Raw genomic sequence first — 13,578 nt, 5'->3', positions numbered from 1 at the left:
AGAAGAAATTATCACATGATAACATAGTAACATAGTAGATGACGGCAGAAAAAGACCTGCACGGTCCATCCAGTCTGCCCAACAAGATAAACTCATATGTGCTACTTTTTGTGTATACCCTACCTTGATTTGTACCTGTCCTTTTCAGGGCACAGACCGTATAAGTCTGCCCAGCACTATCCCCGCCTCCCAACCACCAGCCCCGCCTCCCACCACCAGCTCTGGCACAGACCGTATAAGTCTGCCCAGCATTTTCCCCGCCTCCCACCACCAGCTCTGGCACAGACCGTACAAGTCTGCCCAGCACTATCCCCGCCTCCCAACCACCAGCCCCGTCTCCCAACCACCAGCTCTGGCACAGACCGTATAAGTCTGCCCAGCACTATCCCCGCCTCCCAACCACCAGCCCTGGCACAGACCGTAACATCCATTAATTCATTCATCAAGATCAAACAGCTGAGCCTGGAAGATGTTACTAAGTATTTTTATTGCAGGGGGAAAAGTCCAGCTTATTGTCTGTCCACCTGTTTTCTCCCTGAACACAGCTAAAGACCTTCACTGAAGAATGTACTGGTACAGAGAAACACAGGCTAATATCACATACTTACCCTCATCTTTGAACATGCATCCTGTGTGGATTCTGTTCCTCTTAAATCTTTAATCAGCATTGAGCCCAAATACTGCAAAAAGGAGAGTTTCTGTAAGGTAAAGTATCTCTAGAGACCTGCAAACGTTGCTCATGAAGTTTTGGTCAGTCCCAGTACTCCAGAGCTTACTTTGTTATTTGCAATGCTGTACTGAGCTATGTGCCCTTATTTTTTCTTTTTATATAGAAATATCTTATCATCATAAGCAAAAATAAAGGCATACTGAGAAGCACTGAAATCCATAAGACAGCACTGCAAATAACAAAGCAAGTTCTGCAGCACTGACAAATACATTTTGAATATAACCCTCCCCCCTTCACAGATACCTTGAAAATTTCCCAAAAGCCCCCCCCCCCCCAATTCCCTTGATCCCGTCCTAACAGAGAGAATGAAAAACACAGGAGGTTTAATAAAACCTCACAAGTCTGCAATTGTTTTCAATAGCAATTATTTCAATAGCAATAAGGCGGCTGAGCTGGAGGGCTCGTTTCACCTCTTTGATGTCATCGTGGTGGCTCCTGCCAGTAAACCTCTTTATCTGTCCTGGAGCCAGTAGGCATAGCTTGCCGCCATATTGAGTCACTCAAAAACAACAGCAAACACTTATTAGAAATAAGGCCTGGACTAATAGTTTGCTTTAGTTTTAGTTCATCAAAATGGTGGCTATGGCTTCAGCCTTGTCACATGATGCCATCTCCTGTCAATTAAACCTCCTTGGTTACACCCACTGATAACTACCCCCCCCCCCCTTCACAGCCCCAGTTGCCATGCATTAGACAAATCAAAATATTTACTGACAACATGCTCTGGCTCACAAACTTGACAGCATCAAGTACCGTCAGGAAAATTACACACATTAAAATATCACAAACGTCACTCTATCAAACCCAATTTATATAGAGGTTACATTAACTGGGAAAGATAATAAAGGGACCTCTCCGTCATTTACAACTAGTACAAAATGGCCCCCCCTGGGTAACTTAATGGGAAAAAATGGTTTCCCGACATTCATTTATGCTGACGATGTCACCATATATATCCCATTCACCAAAGAAATCCAAGAAATAACACACAATATTAAATTAGGCATAACATTAATGGAATCCTGGGCAACCAATTTCAAACTAAAACTCAACAATGAAAAAATGAAATTTCTTATAATAACCAATCCTCACCATCCTATCAATCTAAAAAGTTTCACTATGGAGAATATCACCTATCCCCTTGAATCAGCAATGAAAACGATAGGAATCGCAATTGATCACCTATCCCCTTGAATCAACAATGAAAACGATAGGAATCGCAATCGATCAATTCCTCACCCTTGAAATACAAGTTTGCAATGTGGTGTCAAGTGTCTTTCACTCACTTTGGAAACTAAAAAGATTCAGACCATTTTTCACAAAACCAGTTTTTTGTACATTAGTTCAGTCCCTACTTCTAACAAAACTTGATTATTGTAACTCCATATATTGAGGAATTAAATGCAGCCTGCTTAGAAAATTACAAACCACTCAAACCATGCCCTGCACGTCTAATATGTAGATCACCGCGTTTCACCAAAGCAACATCTCTTCTATATGCTCGACACTGGTTACCAATAACAGAAAGAATATCGTTTAAATTATGTTTATTTTCATTCACCAAATTCTATTGGCTTGGTCCCATCTTCTATATATAATCTCATCGAATTACCAACACGCAATGTCATCACGTTATCCAGAGAATATCTTACTTTACATTTTCCTAACTGTAAAAATGTGAGGTACAAATCAATCCATAATGCCAATTTCTCATATCAAGGAACCAAAACAACTACCTGCTACTCAGAAGCCTTCTGAAAACATACTTCTTTAGATCAGCCTTTCATGACAACAACAATCAAATTTAAATCGATTGTAACTAGCGATCTCTGCCAAATAATACCTTCCAACAACATTTTTTTGGTTCTAGATTAATTGAAGCCTGTTCAGCTCAACCTAACTCCATCAATATATCATTTCTATCATTTTTTCCTACCCTAAAAACAATTAATCTCTCTTCATGTAATATAAACTCACACTTAGCTTCTGCAGCGGTTCACATGCTGTAGCTTAATTTTCTGTAAAAAGTGCTTCTCAATGAGTTTGTCATGTAAGCCACATTGAACCGGAGTATACTCTCTGGATAATGTGGGATATAAATGTCATTAAAATAAATTAATTAATTAATAAAACACTGCTATCAAACTCATTACTGGCCATACAAAATTCAATCCCATCACCCCACTCTTAAAAGCTTCTTATTGGCTCCCACTGACTCATCGTATAACCTTTAAATTATTACTTCTGGTCTACCAGACTCTCTCTTTAGGTGAGCCTGCCTACTTATCCCGCATTTTTACTCCCTACTGTCCCCCACATGTTCTACAATCAGCCCAGAAAAACCAGCTTCTAGTCCCATCCTTTCAGGAAATCCGCTACAACACCACACGCCAGTCTATTTTTTCAGTTCAAGGCTCTGAACTTTGGAACAAATTACCAGTACATCTTCGTCTCTCATCTTCCTTATCCAAATTTACAACTGATTTACAAACTTTCTTATTCCATGATGCCTTTGGTTAAAGCCAACTAAACCCTTGACATGTGCCATAGACTGGGCGCCATCCTGGAAACCACTAAATCCCCTTCCTTTCATACTTATCTTCCCAGCTTTTCTATCATACTTATTGTATTTGTCCCTCCTGTCCTCACAGTATGAACGTCAACGCACTCCGTTCCCTACATTATTTTATTGTAAGTCGCTCAGATAATATTTGATGGGCAGGGCATAAGCTCCAAAAACTCAAAACTTAATAACGCAAATTGTATACTCCTAATCTAGTCTCCCCCAAAATGTCCAAAGTTTCAGGTCTTGGTGGTAAAGAAAATGCACAAACCTTGAAAAGGTTGTGGCATCTGATGGACTTATTTCTTTAGGACAGCATTTCTTCTTTTCAGTTCAAAGTGGTAGATTAAGCTACAACGTTATGGAGGCCTCCAATAGTAACTCTGCCCGGAAAAGTCTGGTGGTAGACAAGGTCCTTGCAGAAATTGCTTTGCACTACTGTTTCACAGCTGTATGAGTTTATTAAAGGTGTGGTCTTTGATGAGCTGAATCCTGAGTGGAGTGTATGCTTCAGGGCTTTGAATAATACATCTTCCCCCACTTACTGCTACCTCATCCAAGGCAGGTTATTCACTCACCACCGCTTGGACCAATGGCAACTCAGAAATTCCTCTGTTTTCAGCTATGGTTTCTCGTACGGCTCTGCTTTTCTCCTTTCAGGCCTGCAGCCAGGTCAAAAGTTAGAGGAAACAAGCTGTACAGTCACAGTTGCACAACAAAGGAAGTGTGGTCAGCACATGGTAAAAAGCGCAAAAGCGCAAAAATAAATGCAGAGTCTGCTAGGTAGAAAAAGCAATGTTTATTGGCAGACCCATCATGACCCACGTTTCGGCAAACTAAGTGTATCAGGGGTCAGAGACATTTTCCTCAATCGATACAGTCTCCAGAATCGGCCAATAATAGTTTCCGTTCGACAAAAAAAACTCATCAGTATATAAATTGTTAGCCACAGTGTCAATCATATGGTGAATGGATTATTAGCTGATTCTGGAGAGCATAGTGATTGAGGAACTAACTACTGAATCTTGATGCAGGCAAGGTCCTTCAATAAACTGCTTCTCCTAGCTAGCAGGTCTGCTTATTACTGACCTTCCTATTACACATTGCTTCTTGTGGCCAACTACACTTCCTTTGTTGTATAACTGCCTCCAGCCCTGCCAGATTCCCCGTAGCACATTATGGACTGATGTCTGCTCAGGAAAGCAAACATGCACAGAGGCTTTCTCTCCTATTGGTCCCTTCTTTGACAAGATGACTATTCCTTCCCTCCATCCATCTCCCTCTGAATTTTCATGCTAAACTGGCAGGAAAAAGCAGAGCTGAATTCACTAGGTACGTAGCGTTGAAATCAATGTCAATGTATCATTTTTATACCGCAGCATCCCCTTAAAGGTTCATTGCGGGTTATGAAAGAAAAAAAAAAAGAAAAGGCAAGTTACATAATAAGATTAAAATCACCAAAATTGAATTAAAAGTAACAATAATGAATTTTCAATTTCTTTTGAAGTATCAGGTAAGTACTGTCCAATCTAATAAAGGAGGGTAAAGAATTCCACATAGAAATTAGTGCAAATGGGAACCAAGCATTAAAGATTTTCAAAAAGTGCAAACCCTTTTACAACTAGAAAACCAAACTGCAGCAATGCCTGTAATTGAGACGACAGGAGGTTTCCCAACAGCCCATAAATGACCTGAAACAGCGCACAAACTGATTTAAATATCACCCGCTTACGAATGGGAAGCCAGCGCAATGCTGTCAAACATGGAGAAACACTGTCAAACCTCTTGATCCTATAGATCAACCGAGCAGTGTTTTGAATGAGCTGCGATTTGTTCAACAATTTGGACGATAACCCTAAATATAAAACATTACAATAGACCAAATGGGGAAGGATAAACATCTGGATTAATAAGACAAACGAAGATCTATCAAAATAGTAACTGTGTCAACCTGAAAAAAAGGTTTCTGTCATAAATGATTTATCTGAAACTGAAAAAAAGATAAAGAAGAATCAAAACTAATGACTAAAACCCTAGATTTACTCTCAACAGAGAAAGCTTTACATGAGGTTAAGGTCCTCACACTGCCAAAGTGCCACGAATTCACAGAGCCACTTCCCAATCCCGCCACAGAGTCAGGCTGCAGCACTGCCACCGTGTCTCATACTCTACCCATTTTCTCAGCTCTGTCAGTACTGATGGATTTGGCTTTTCTTCCTCCAGTGCTGCATTTTCTGTCCACAGTGGCAGAGTACAAAAAAAAAAACTTTCACAAAAGTCATTGTGGGAATTTGGCAGGTCTTCACCTGTTGTCTTGCAGTCTTTTCTGCACAAGGTTGTAATGTCACATTTCTCCCTTCCAGAACTTGCAGGATACCGATAATAAGATGCACATGAACAGGAAGACTTACATAAGCTCTGTAGTCGCAAGCTTGGAAGATCAGCTTCTCAGGGTGGTGCTGCCAATATTGTACAGGACTGGCACCTGCGGCTTCGTTAGGGGCACGTAGATTAAGGGAAGGCTCTCCCCAGTCTCCTGACTGGAAATCATATTTATTCTGAAAGAGAAGAAATGCAGAGCTCATAAAATAAGCTGCTCATTCTGCTTTCACTTGTAGAAAGGAGCAGAGTTTGATCTGTGTGTCAGCAGAAGCGCAATATCAAGGGCAAATAAACTGAAATAGAAGTAGTCAGAAGGGAACATTTTTCAAAGGACGTCTTTGGTAAATAGGCCTTTACTCACTGGAAAAGCCAGTGTGAAAACTGCTCCCCAATAACTCTCACACAGGGGCCAATTCTGTAAGTGGGCATCTCCATTTGAGCACCAGGATCAGCGCAGGGAACATTTTCTATAACTGCTAAAGAACAATAGCGCAACTTACCAACAACAGGCGGACATTTAGTTGTCTCCCATTTACACAGGCATCACTGGACACACAGAAGTGCAAATCTTATGCACATAAGATACTATTCTGTAAGCAGTACATTAAAGGGGGGGGGGGATCTCACCCAGGTTATGCCCCTTCCATTTATGCACATATGTTATCAAACACCACACTCGCACTTCCGTGCTATGCACACATGGACTTCTATTCTGTCACAATACATGCACAAATGGTGTTTTACAAAATGAAGGGGGTGGGGGCAGTTTTACAAGGTGTCAGGTATGGGCATAAATGCCAAAACTGTGTGTGAAAATTATCCCGCAAGGCACTATTCTGCACGCATGCGAATAGTTTCAGAAAAGCATCCTGTGCAGGTGGGCAAGTCTGGGCAAGGCACACAGTTAACGTGTGTTATATTAAATAATACTATAAGATATATGCATATCTCCCTCAATCTTGGTGTGACATATGCACACATGTACTGGTTACACTAGTATCGTATAAAGAATTAGGTGTGAGTGTCTACACCAGCCTTGTGACATACACACATATGTAGTGGTTACACTAGTATCGTACAAAGAATTAAGTATGAGTGTTTACACCAGCCTTGTGAAATACACACATATGTAGTGGTTACACCAGTATCATATAAAGGAAAGAAGGTATCATCAGTATCATTAGCAGGACCTACATCCTTTGGATGGGGGGCAATACAGTTAGGTTTGAGTCAATTTGGTGGGAAAATTAGTTTGCTCGAGGGGCACATTAAGCAGTATCCAAGTGTTTACTTTCATTGACATGTTTTTTGGGGGGAGAATTCGATGGTGAGAGACTACATTGACCGAAAAATCTCAGGAAAGGACTTTGAGCTCCTACTTTGAAAGGAAGATTGGAATGAAGCCCCTGTCACAAAGAACTACTATTGACCAGTCCCAGATACAGGCTCCTCCTTTGTTGCTGTCTGTGTGTCTATGTTCTTGTATGAATGTCTCTGTCCTTGTTCCTGTATTTCTTATCTGTGTTATTGTTTCTTCTCTCGCTCCTGTGTTCTTCTTTCTTTCCTTGTTCCTGTGTGTTTTTATTTCTTCCCTTGTTTCTGTATTTCTTGTCTCTGTTATTGTTTCTTCCCTTGTTGCTGTATTTCTTGTCTCTGTTATTGTTTCTTCCCTTGTTCCTGTATTTCTAGCCTGTGTTATTGTTTCTTCCTTGTTCCTGTATTTCTAGCCTGTGTTATTGTTTCTTCCTTGTTCCTGTATTTCTAGCCTGTGTTATTGTTTCTTTCTTTGTTCCTGTATTTGAATGCATCCTTGTTTCCCCTCTTGTTCCTTTATCAACGTTCTTCTTTCTTTCACTATTCCTGTATGTGTCCTGTGTTCTTCTTTTTTCCCCGTTCCTATATTCATGTGTTCTTCTTTCTTCACCTGTTTCTTCTCTTGTTCCTGTTTCCAGATTCTTGTTTTTTTTTTTTTTTTGCCTCTTATTGTATTCATGTTATTTCTTCCCTTGTTCCTGTTTGTTTCTGGTGAACTTGTCTGTCTGGTCTCCCTGGTTTCCCATCATGTCTTCAATCTTCTTCTACAACTGGTCTTTCTTTGTTTTATGACTCATCTCTCACAGACATGACTATCATTGCCTCACCTTCATCTCCAACACTCATGTCAGACAAGATGAATGAAGATAAAATCAATTTATACCCACTCCTGCCAGCGCTAACATCTTCCACCACAGCCACCATACAGAGTCACAGGCACAGCATTTTCAAGACCGGGATATCTTGTATCCTTCTTCCTGCCTACTAGTACCCGTAACCTCGTAAGGGGAGAAATTATAAATGAATTTTGCTTGTAAATTGTACATATTGTTCTTTTGTTGAATGTGGGTGTCCTCTTGCAGCTATTATGGTCATTCTGTTTAAAGTGGCCAGAAACAGGTTATTTTGCAACATTTCCCCGAAATATATAACTGAGCTCAGCAATAATTTGTCTTCTGCTTAATTACTAAATGTCACCATCATGTTTACTTATCTCCAGGTGTTATATGTACAAAAGGCTCTAGCCACATACCTGTGCCATCTGCCTCTCCAGTTTGGATCGGGGGATATCATCAAAGTAAGTTTCATTTCTTCTTCTCCTGGCATCTTGCATCATAACGTGTGGGAAGTCGAGGGAACCCCCAGTGGTGTAGGTGCTTTGGCTGAGTGATGGCGAAAGCTGTGGAGGAGTGTTTTCTCCACTGGGTTCCTGAACAGAAATAGAAAAAGTTTAAAAGTAAATAAATAACATGGCACAGGGCATTCCCCCACTTGTATCTGAGGCTGGCAGACGCTAACCTCTCATGGGAAAAGCTTAAGCAGTCTGGTTCCTGAATACTATACAGCCACATGGAAGGTGTCATTCTTACACTTGCCCACGGTTGGACCACGAGGAGCATCAGATGCTACAGAGCCTCAATGGGCACTTTTCCTTCCTTCAGCTACAGTGGTCAGTGGCATTTTAAATGTTGGCCCCAGAGGTTAAATAAAACATGGACATTCAACCTGCTATTTGCAATATTTTAAGCACTAGTTACCAGATAGTTGAATATCAACAGTTTTCTGATCATTTCCTCCTCAGCCCCATCTGCACAATGCACAGGCGGACTGGAAGGATATTCGGTGGTATTATCCATATACTGCCACTGAGTATCCATAGATAGTCCCAGCCACTACAAATATCTGGACAACATCGAATTTATGAGGAACTATGAAGGACGGTGACCCAGGCAATGCATTTTGGGGGCAACTAAAGTGCTAGAATACAAGGTCCCTACTAGAGTGTGTGATGTATGAAGGGGTCCTGCACAGCTCTGAACCTACCCTTAGGGTGATCGATCGTGGTGGCTTCTGAGGAATATCCTCATGAACTCGCTCTCCCAGAGATGCCAAAATTCGTTTTCTGTGGCCCAGTAATTTAATTTTTAAAATCTGAAAAAGAAAATATTCATCCTAGAATAACCCATGCACCACAGACACAAGAACAAAAGGATTAAAGCAACAAAGTCCAAGATGCTCTCTGTGCAGCAAATGGATTATTCACCCATGTGATAGTCATTATTTCATATACATTCACCTCTTAAAGCAATGATGCTTTATATATATATATAGAGAGAGAGAGAGAGAGAAAGATTCTATGTTGAAAGTCCAGCAGCAAATAACATGAGTAGGGATGGACGAGAGGAGAAAGAGGCAGTGGCGTAGCCACAGGTGGGCTTGGGTGGTCCAGGGCCCACCCATTTATGGCTCAGGCCCACCCAACAGTAGCACATGTTGGGAATCCCAAGCTCCGCCAGCTGAAGATTTTCCCCTGATGGTAATGAAAACGATACTCTCCATGACACCGGCACCTGCGCATGCTTTCAGTGCATGCCTGCTGCCAAGGTGGAAAGAAGCATTTTCCCACCAGCTGAGATAATGTTGTTTTTTTTTTTTGGGGGGGGGGGGGGAGAACACTTGGTGCCCACCCAATTCTTGCCTAGGCCCACCCAAAATCTGTTGTCTGGCTACGCCCCTGGAAAGAGGAGCCAGAGAATAAAAGAGTTAGGAAGAAAAGTTTGGCTCAGAGTAGATACCCTGGACTGATTAGACAATATGAGAATTAATCTACAAAAATCTGATGCATGGGCTAACAGCTGGCAGTTAAATTTTAATGTGAAGAAATGCAACATGTACTTTGGGTGCAGAAATCCAAAGGAGCTGTATGCAATAGGCGGACAGAGACTGATGTGTACAGGAGAGAGGTACAACAGGGCGACAGTATCTGAAGATCGATGTGAGACAAGGCAGTGGCCAAAGCCAGAAGGATACTGGGCTACACAGAGTGAGGAATTACCAGCAGAAGGAAGGAGGTGATAATTCCCCTATACAAGTTGTTGGTGAGATAGGATATAAAAAGACCTGAATTGGCCAGTGTTGGAAGCAGGATTCTGGTCTTGATGGACCATTGGTCTGACCCAGTATTGCTATTCTTATGTTCTTATTTTCTTATGAGCTCAGAGAAAGGTGATCAAAACAGTACGGGGTCTGTGCCAGAAGATGTATGAAATTTGAAGACCTCAATATGTACACAGAACTCTAAGGGAATGAAGGAACGGAGGAAATATGATGCAGGTGTTTAAATACTTAAATGTATTAATGAACAAAATTATTTTTCAAAGACAAGGAAGATGTAAGATTAGAAGACATGAAATAAAGCTATAAGGAGGTAAACGTCAAAGCAATGCCAGGAAATAGTTTTTTTCATGGAATGGGTTGTGGATATCTGGAACGCAACCTGACACAAAATCACTCTTCCACTTAGTTTAGCACTAAGTACAACAGAACCCCAAATATCCGACAGCACCAGAATTAGCAAGCTACTTCCAAAATAAAATTGTCAAAACCAGATCCACTTCCACCAACCCAAGGGATGTCAGTACCACAACCTGTGACGCCAACCCTATATCCATAGCAGGGGACAGGATTTGGTCCAAATTCAACCCTATAAACTGGAAGGACTTCATCTCACTCTACCACAGATATGCCAAATCCTCCTGTACACTGGAGCCCAGCCCTCTGCACCTGATGAGCTCTCCTCCAATCGAATTTCTACACAACTTCTTCAACTGGACTTAACACCAACTCTCAATGGATCAATTTATACCTTTGATGGGATAAATCATCATTACCCCCTTAATCAAGAACACCAAGGAATCAAGTGAAATGGTGTCCAACTATAGACCAGTGGCCTCAAATCCACTGTTCACAAAACTTACGGAGAGCCTGGTTTGCCTTCAATTAAACAATTGTCTCACCCAACATGACATTGTGGATGCTTTTAATTCAGGCTTCAGAACCCACCACAATACAGAAACAGTCCTTGTAGCCACAGTTTATAAAGCCAGAGCTATTCAGAGCAGGAAGGACAGGGCACTAATACTTCAATTCGATCTATCATCAGCCTTCGACTTGGTAGATCATGACATCCTACTCTCAGAACTCAATAATACTGGAATAGGAGATAAGGTCCTGGCTTGGTTCACAGGTTTCTTAACCACAAGATCATACAGAGTAAAACAAAATGAAATACTCTCAGAAAACTGACGCAATCCCTGTGGAGTACCCCAAGGATCACCACTCTCTCCCACACTATTCAATATCTTCTTTCGCACATTAGGCCAATTACTTTCCCAAATGCTATGAGGACAACATCTCAGTAATCATTCCCATACTGTCCTCCATAGCCCAGTCCACTGGAGTGATTGGAGACTGCCTACAGTTGATTAGCTCATGAATCGAGAGCTATAAAGTGAAACTGAACCCAGAAAAAATGAAATGCCTACTGCTGGACTACAAACCAGACCCACAGGAAAAGCAGATTCTCCTACTGGAAACCTTCTCTACTCACTACAACCAACAACTAAGCAGTTGGGAGCGTACCTGGATTGAACTCTGTCATTCAACTTACACATCTCAAATGTGGTGAAAAGCTCATTTTCAACAACGAGAAGACTATAGCAAATAAGGAAATTCTTTGAGACAGTACAATTTAGATTGCTGGTACAGTCACTGATATTATTAAAACTAGACTACTATAACCTTCTACTACTGGGAGTCCAAAATAACCAACTAAGCAAACTACAATCGGTCCAAAACACAGCGATCTGACTGATATACTGTCTAAAGAAACATGACCACATTTCCCATCTCTACACAAAACTACACAAGCTACCAGTGGAGGCTAGGATTCAATTCAAACTAATCTGCACACTATTCAAAATTCTCATAGGAGAATGCCCAACCTACCTGCCTAGACATGTGGAATTCACTACCAGTAAAAGATTGAGAAGAGTAAATAACTCCTCCCCTTTGGCATTCCCTTCTCCTACAGCAGTGGTTCCCAAACTTTTTCGGTTTGCAGCACCCCCCCCAGCCACAAAGGTCTACACCCCCCCCCCCACACACACACACACCAATCTATTCCCCCGCCACACAGGTCTATACCCCCCTGCCACACATAATGCCCAAAGTCAGCAAAACACATGTAGACAACACTGATAACAGCCCCATTGAATTCCAGAGTAAAATTTCATTTCACTTCACATTTCTATACTATCCAAAACAAATGGACACAAGTTAAAAAGCACAATAAAAAATTGTAATTCACAGCAAATCAAATACAAATCAAAAGTTATGAACATATAAAACCTGAATAATCTACAACCCAAACTGAGAAAGAGGAACCTGAACTATAGCTGCGTGATGCAAGATTCCACATTAGGACTCACTGACCAGGAAAGGATCTAGGTGTTATCGCTGATGATACATTGAAAGCCTCTGCTCAGTGTGCGGTGGTGGCTAAGAAAGCAAATCGAATGTTAGGTATTATTAGAAAAGGAATGGAAATCAAAAATGAGGATGTTATAATGCCTTCGTATCGCTCCATGGTGCGACCGCACCTCGAATGCTGTGTGTAGTAATTTACATCACGTAACTATAATTCAGGTTCCTCTTTCCGACATGCATCACTTTGCAGTTGCTCACATTAAACGTCATCTGCCACTTAGACGCCCAGTCTCCCAGTCTCGTAAGGTCCTCTTGTAATTTTTCACAATCCTCCCGCGATTTAACGACTTTGAATAACTTTGTGTCATCAGCAAATTGAATTACCTCACTAGTTACTCCCATCTCTAGATCATTTGCAAATATGTTAAAAAGCAATTTGTTTACACAGTTGCATTGGATTTGTTTGATACGCTAATTTTCCTCTGGATCCTATTTTCCTGTTTGGAAGTACCAAGATCAAATAGGCAAGTTTGGCATTTATGGCAACACCAGTATTTCATTCAGCTCCACAGATGTATCAGATTGGGTTATAACATGCCCTTAGGTGAACATGATTTAACCCACCTGCAAAGTGAACCCATGTGAAGCAGTACAAGAATGGCACAGGCCCGTTTTGCGAGGTACAAGGACAATTTTACTGTGTTTTCTTGTTTTGTCTGGTTCTCAATATCTTTGGTGCCAGTTTGGGAATCAACAGGTGCTGCTCCTTTGGAGATCACAGCATGAGGAAAAGGTAAAGATTTTACACAATCTCTGAGTCAGGCATGAGTCAGAATGCAGTGAGAAAGCCCTGGGGAGATGCAGAGGTGAAGCACAGGAAGACAGCACTGCACAGATCTCATCAGCAGCACTTAAACTCTTCACTGTACATCAGCTCAGAGCCACTTCCCAGAATGAGGAATAAGAGTGGCCATTTTTAACTCGTTCTCAGCTAGTCTTAAGAACATTCTGGAAAATTTCCTGCAGCAGGGAAGTCTCCACACAGAAATCCAGTGACTTTGGAGGGAAGCACACTTCATGTGGTATTACAAGTTTATTAAAG

The 13,578-nt window shown here is 41.3% G+C and overlaps 1 protein-coding gene across 1 annotated transcript in view; it reads right to left on the bottom strand.

The window, feature by feature from the left end:
- Positions 1–13,578, bottom strand: part of ANKS1B (ankyrin repeat and sterile alpha motif domain containing 1B) — a 271,859-nt gene that overhangs the window by 7,968 nt on the left and 250,313 nt on the right. Inside the window, 4 exon segments of the mRNA XM_030214810.1 lie at positions 588–680; positions 5,705–5,851; positions 8,242–8,418; positions 9,033–9,140. Coding sequence (XP_030070670.1) covers positions 588–680; positions 5,705–5,851; positions 8,242–8,418; positions 9,033–9,140 — 525 coding nt within the window.

This window comes from Microcaecilia unicolor, chromosome 9 (assembly GCF_901765095.1).
Source record: "Microcaecilia unicolor chromosome 9, aMicUni1.1, whole genome shotgun sequence".
Classification (NCBI taxonomy): domain Eukaryota; kingdom Metazoa; phylum Chordata; class Amphibia; order Gymnophiona; family Siphonopidae; genus Microcaecilia; species Microcaecilia unicolor.
This window is presented reverse-complemented; position numbering and strand designations above follow the sequence as displayed.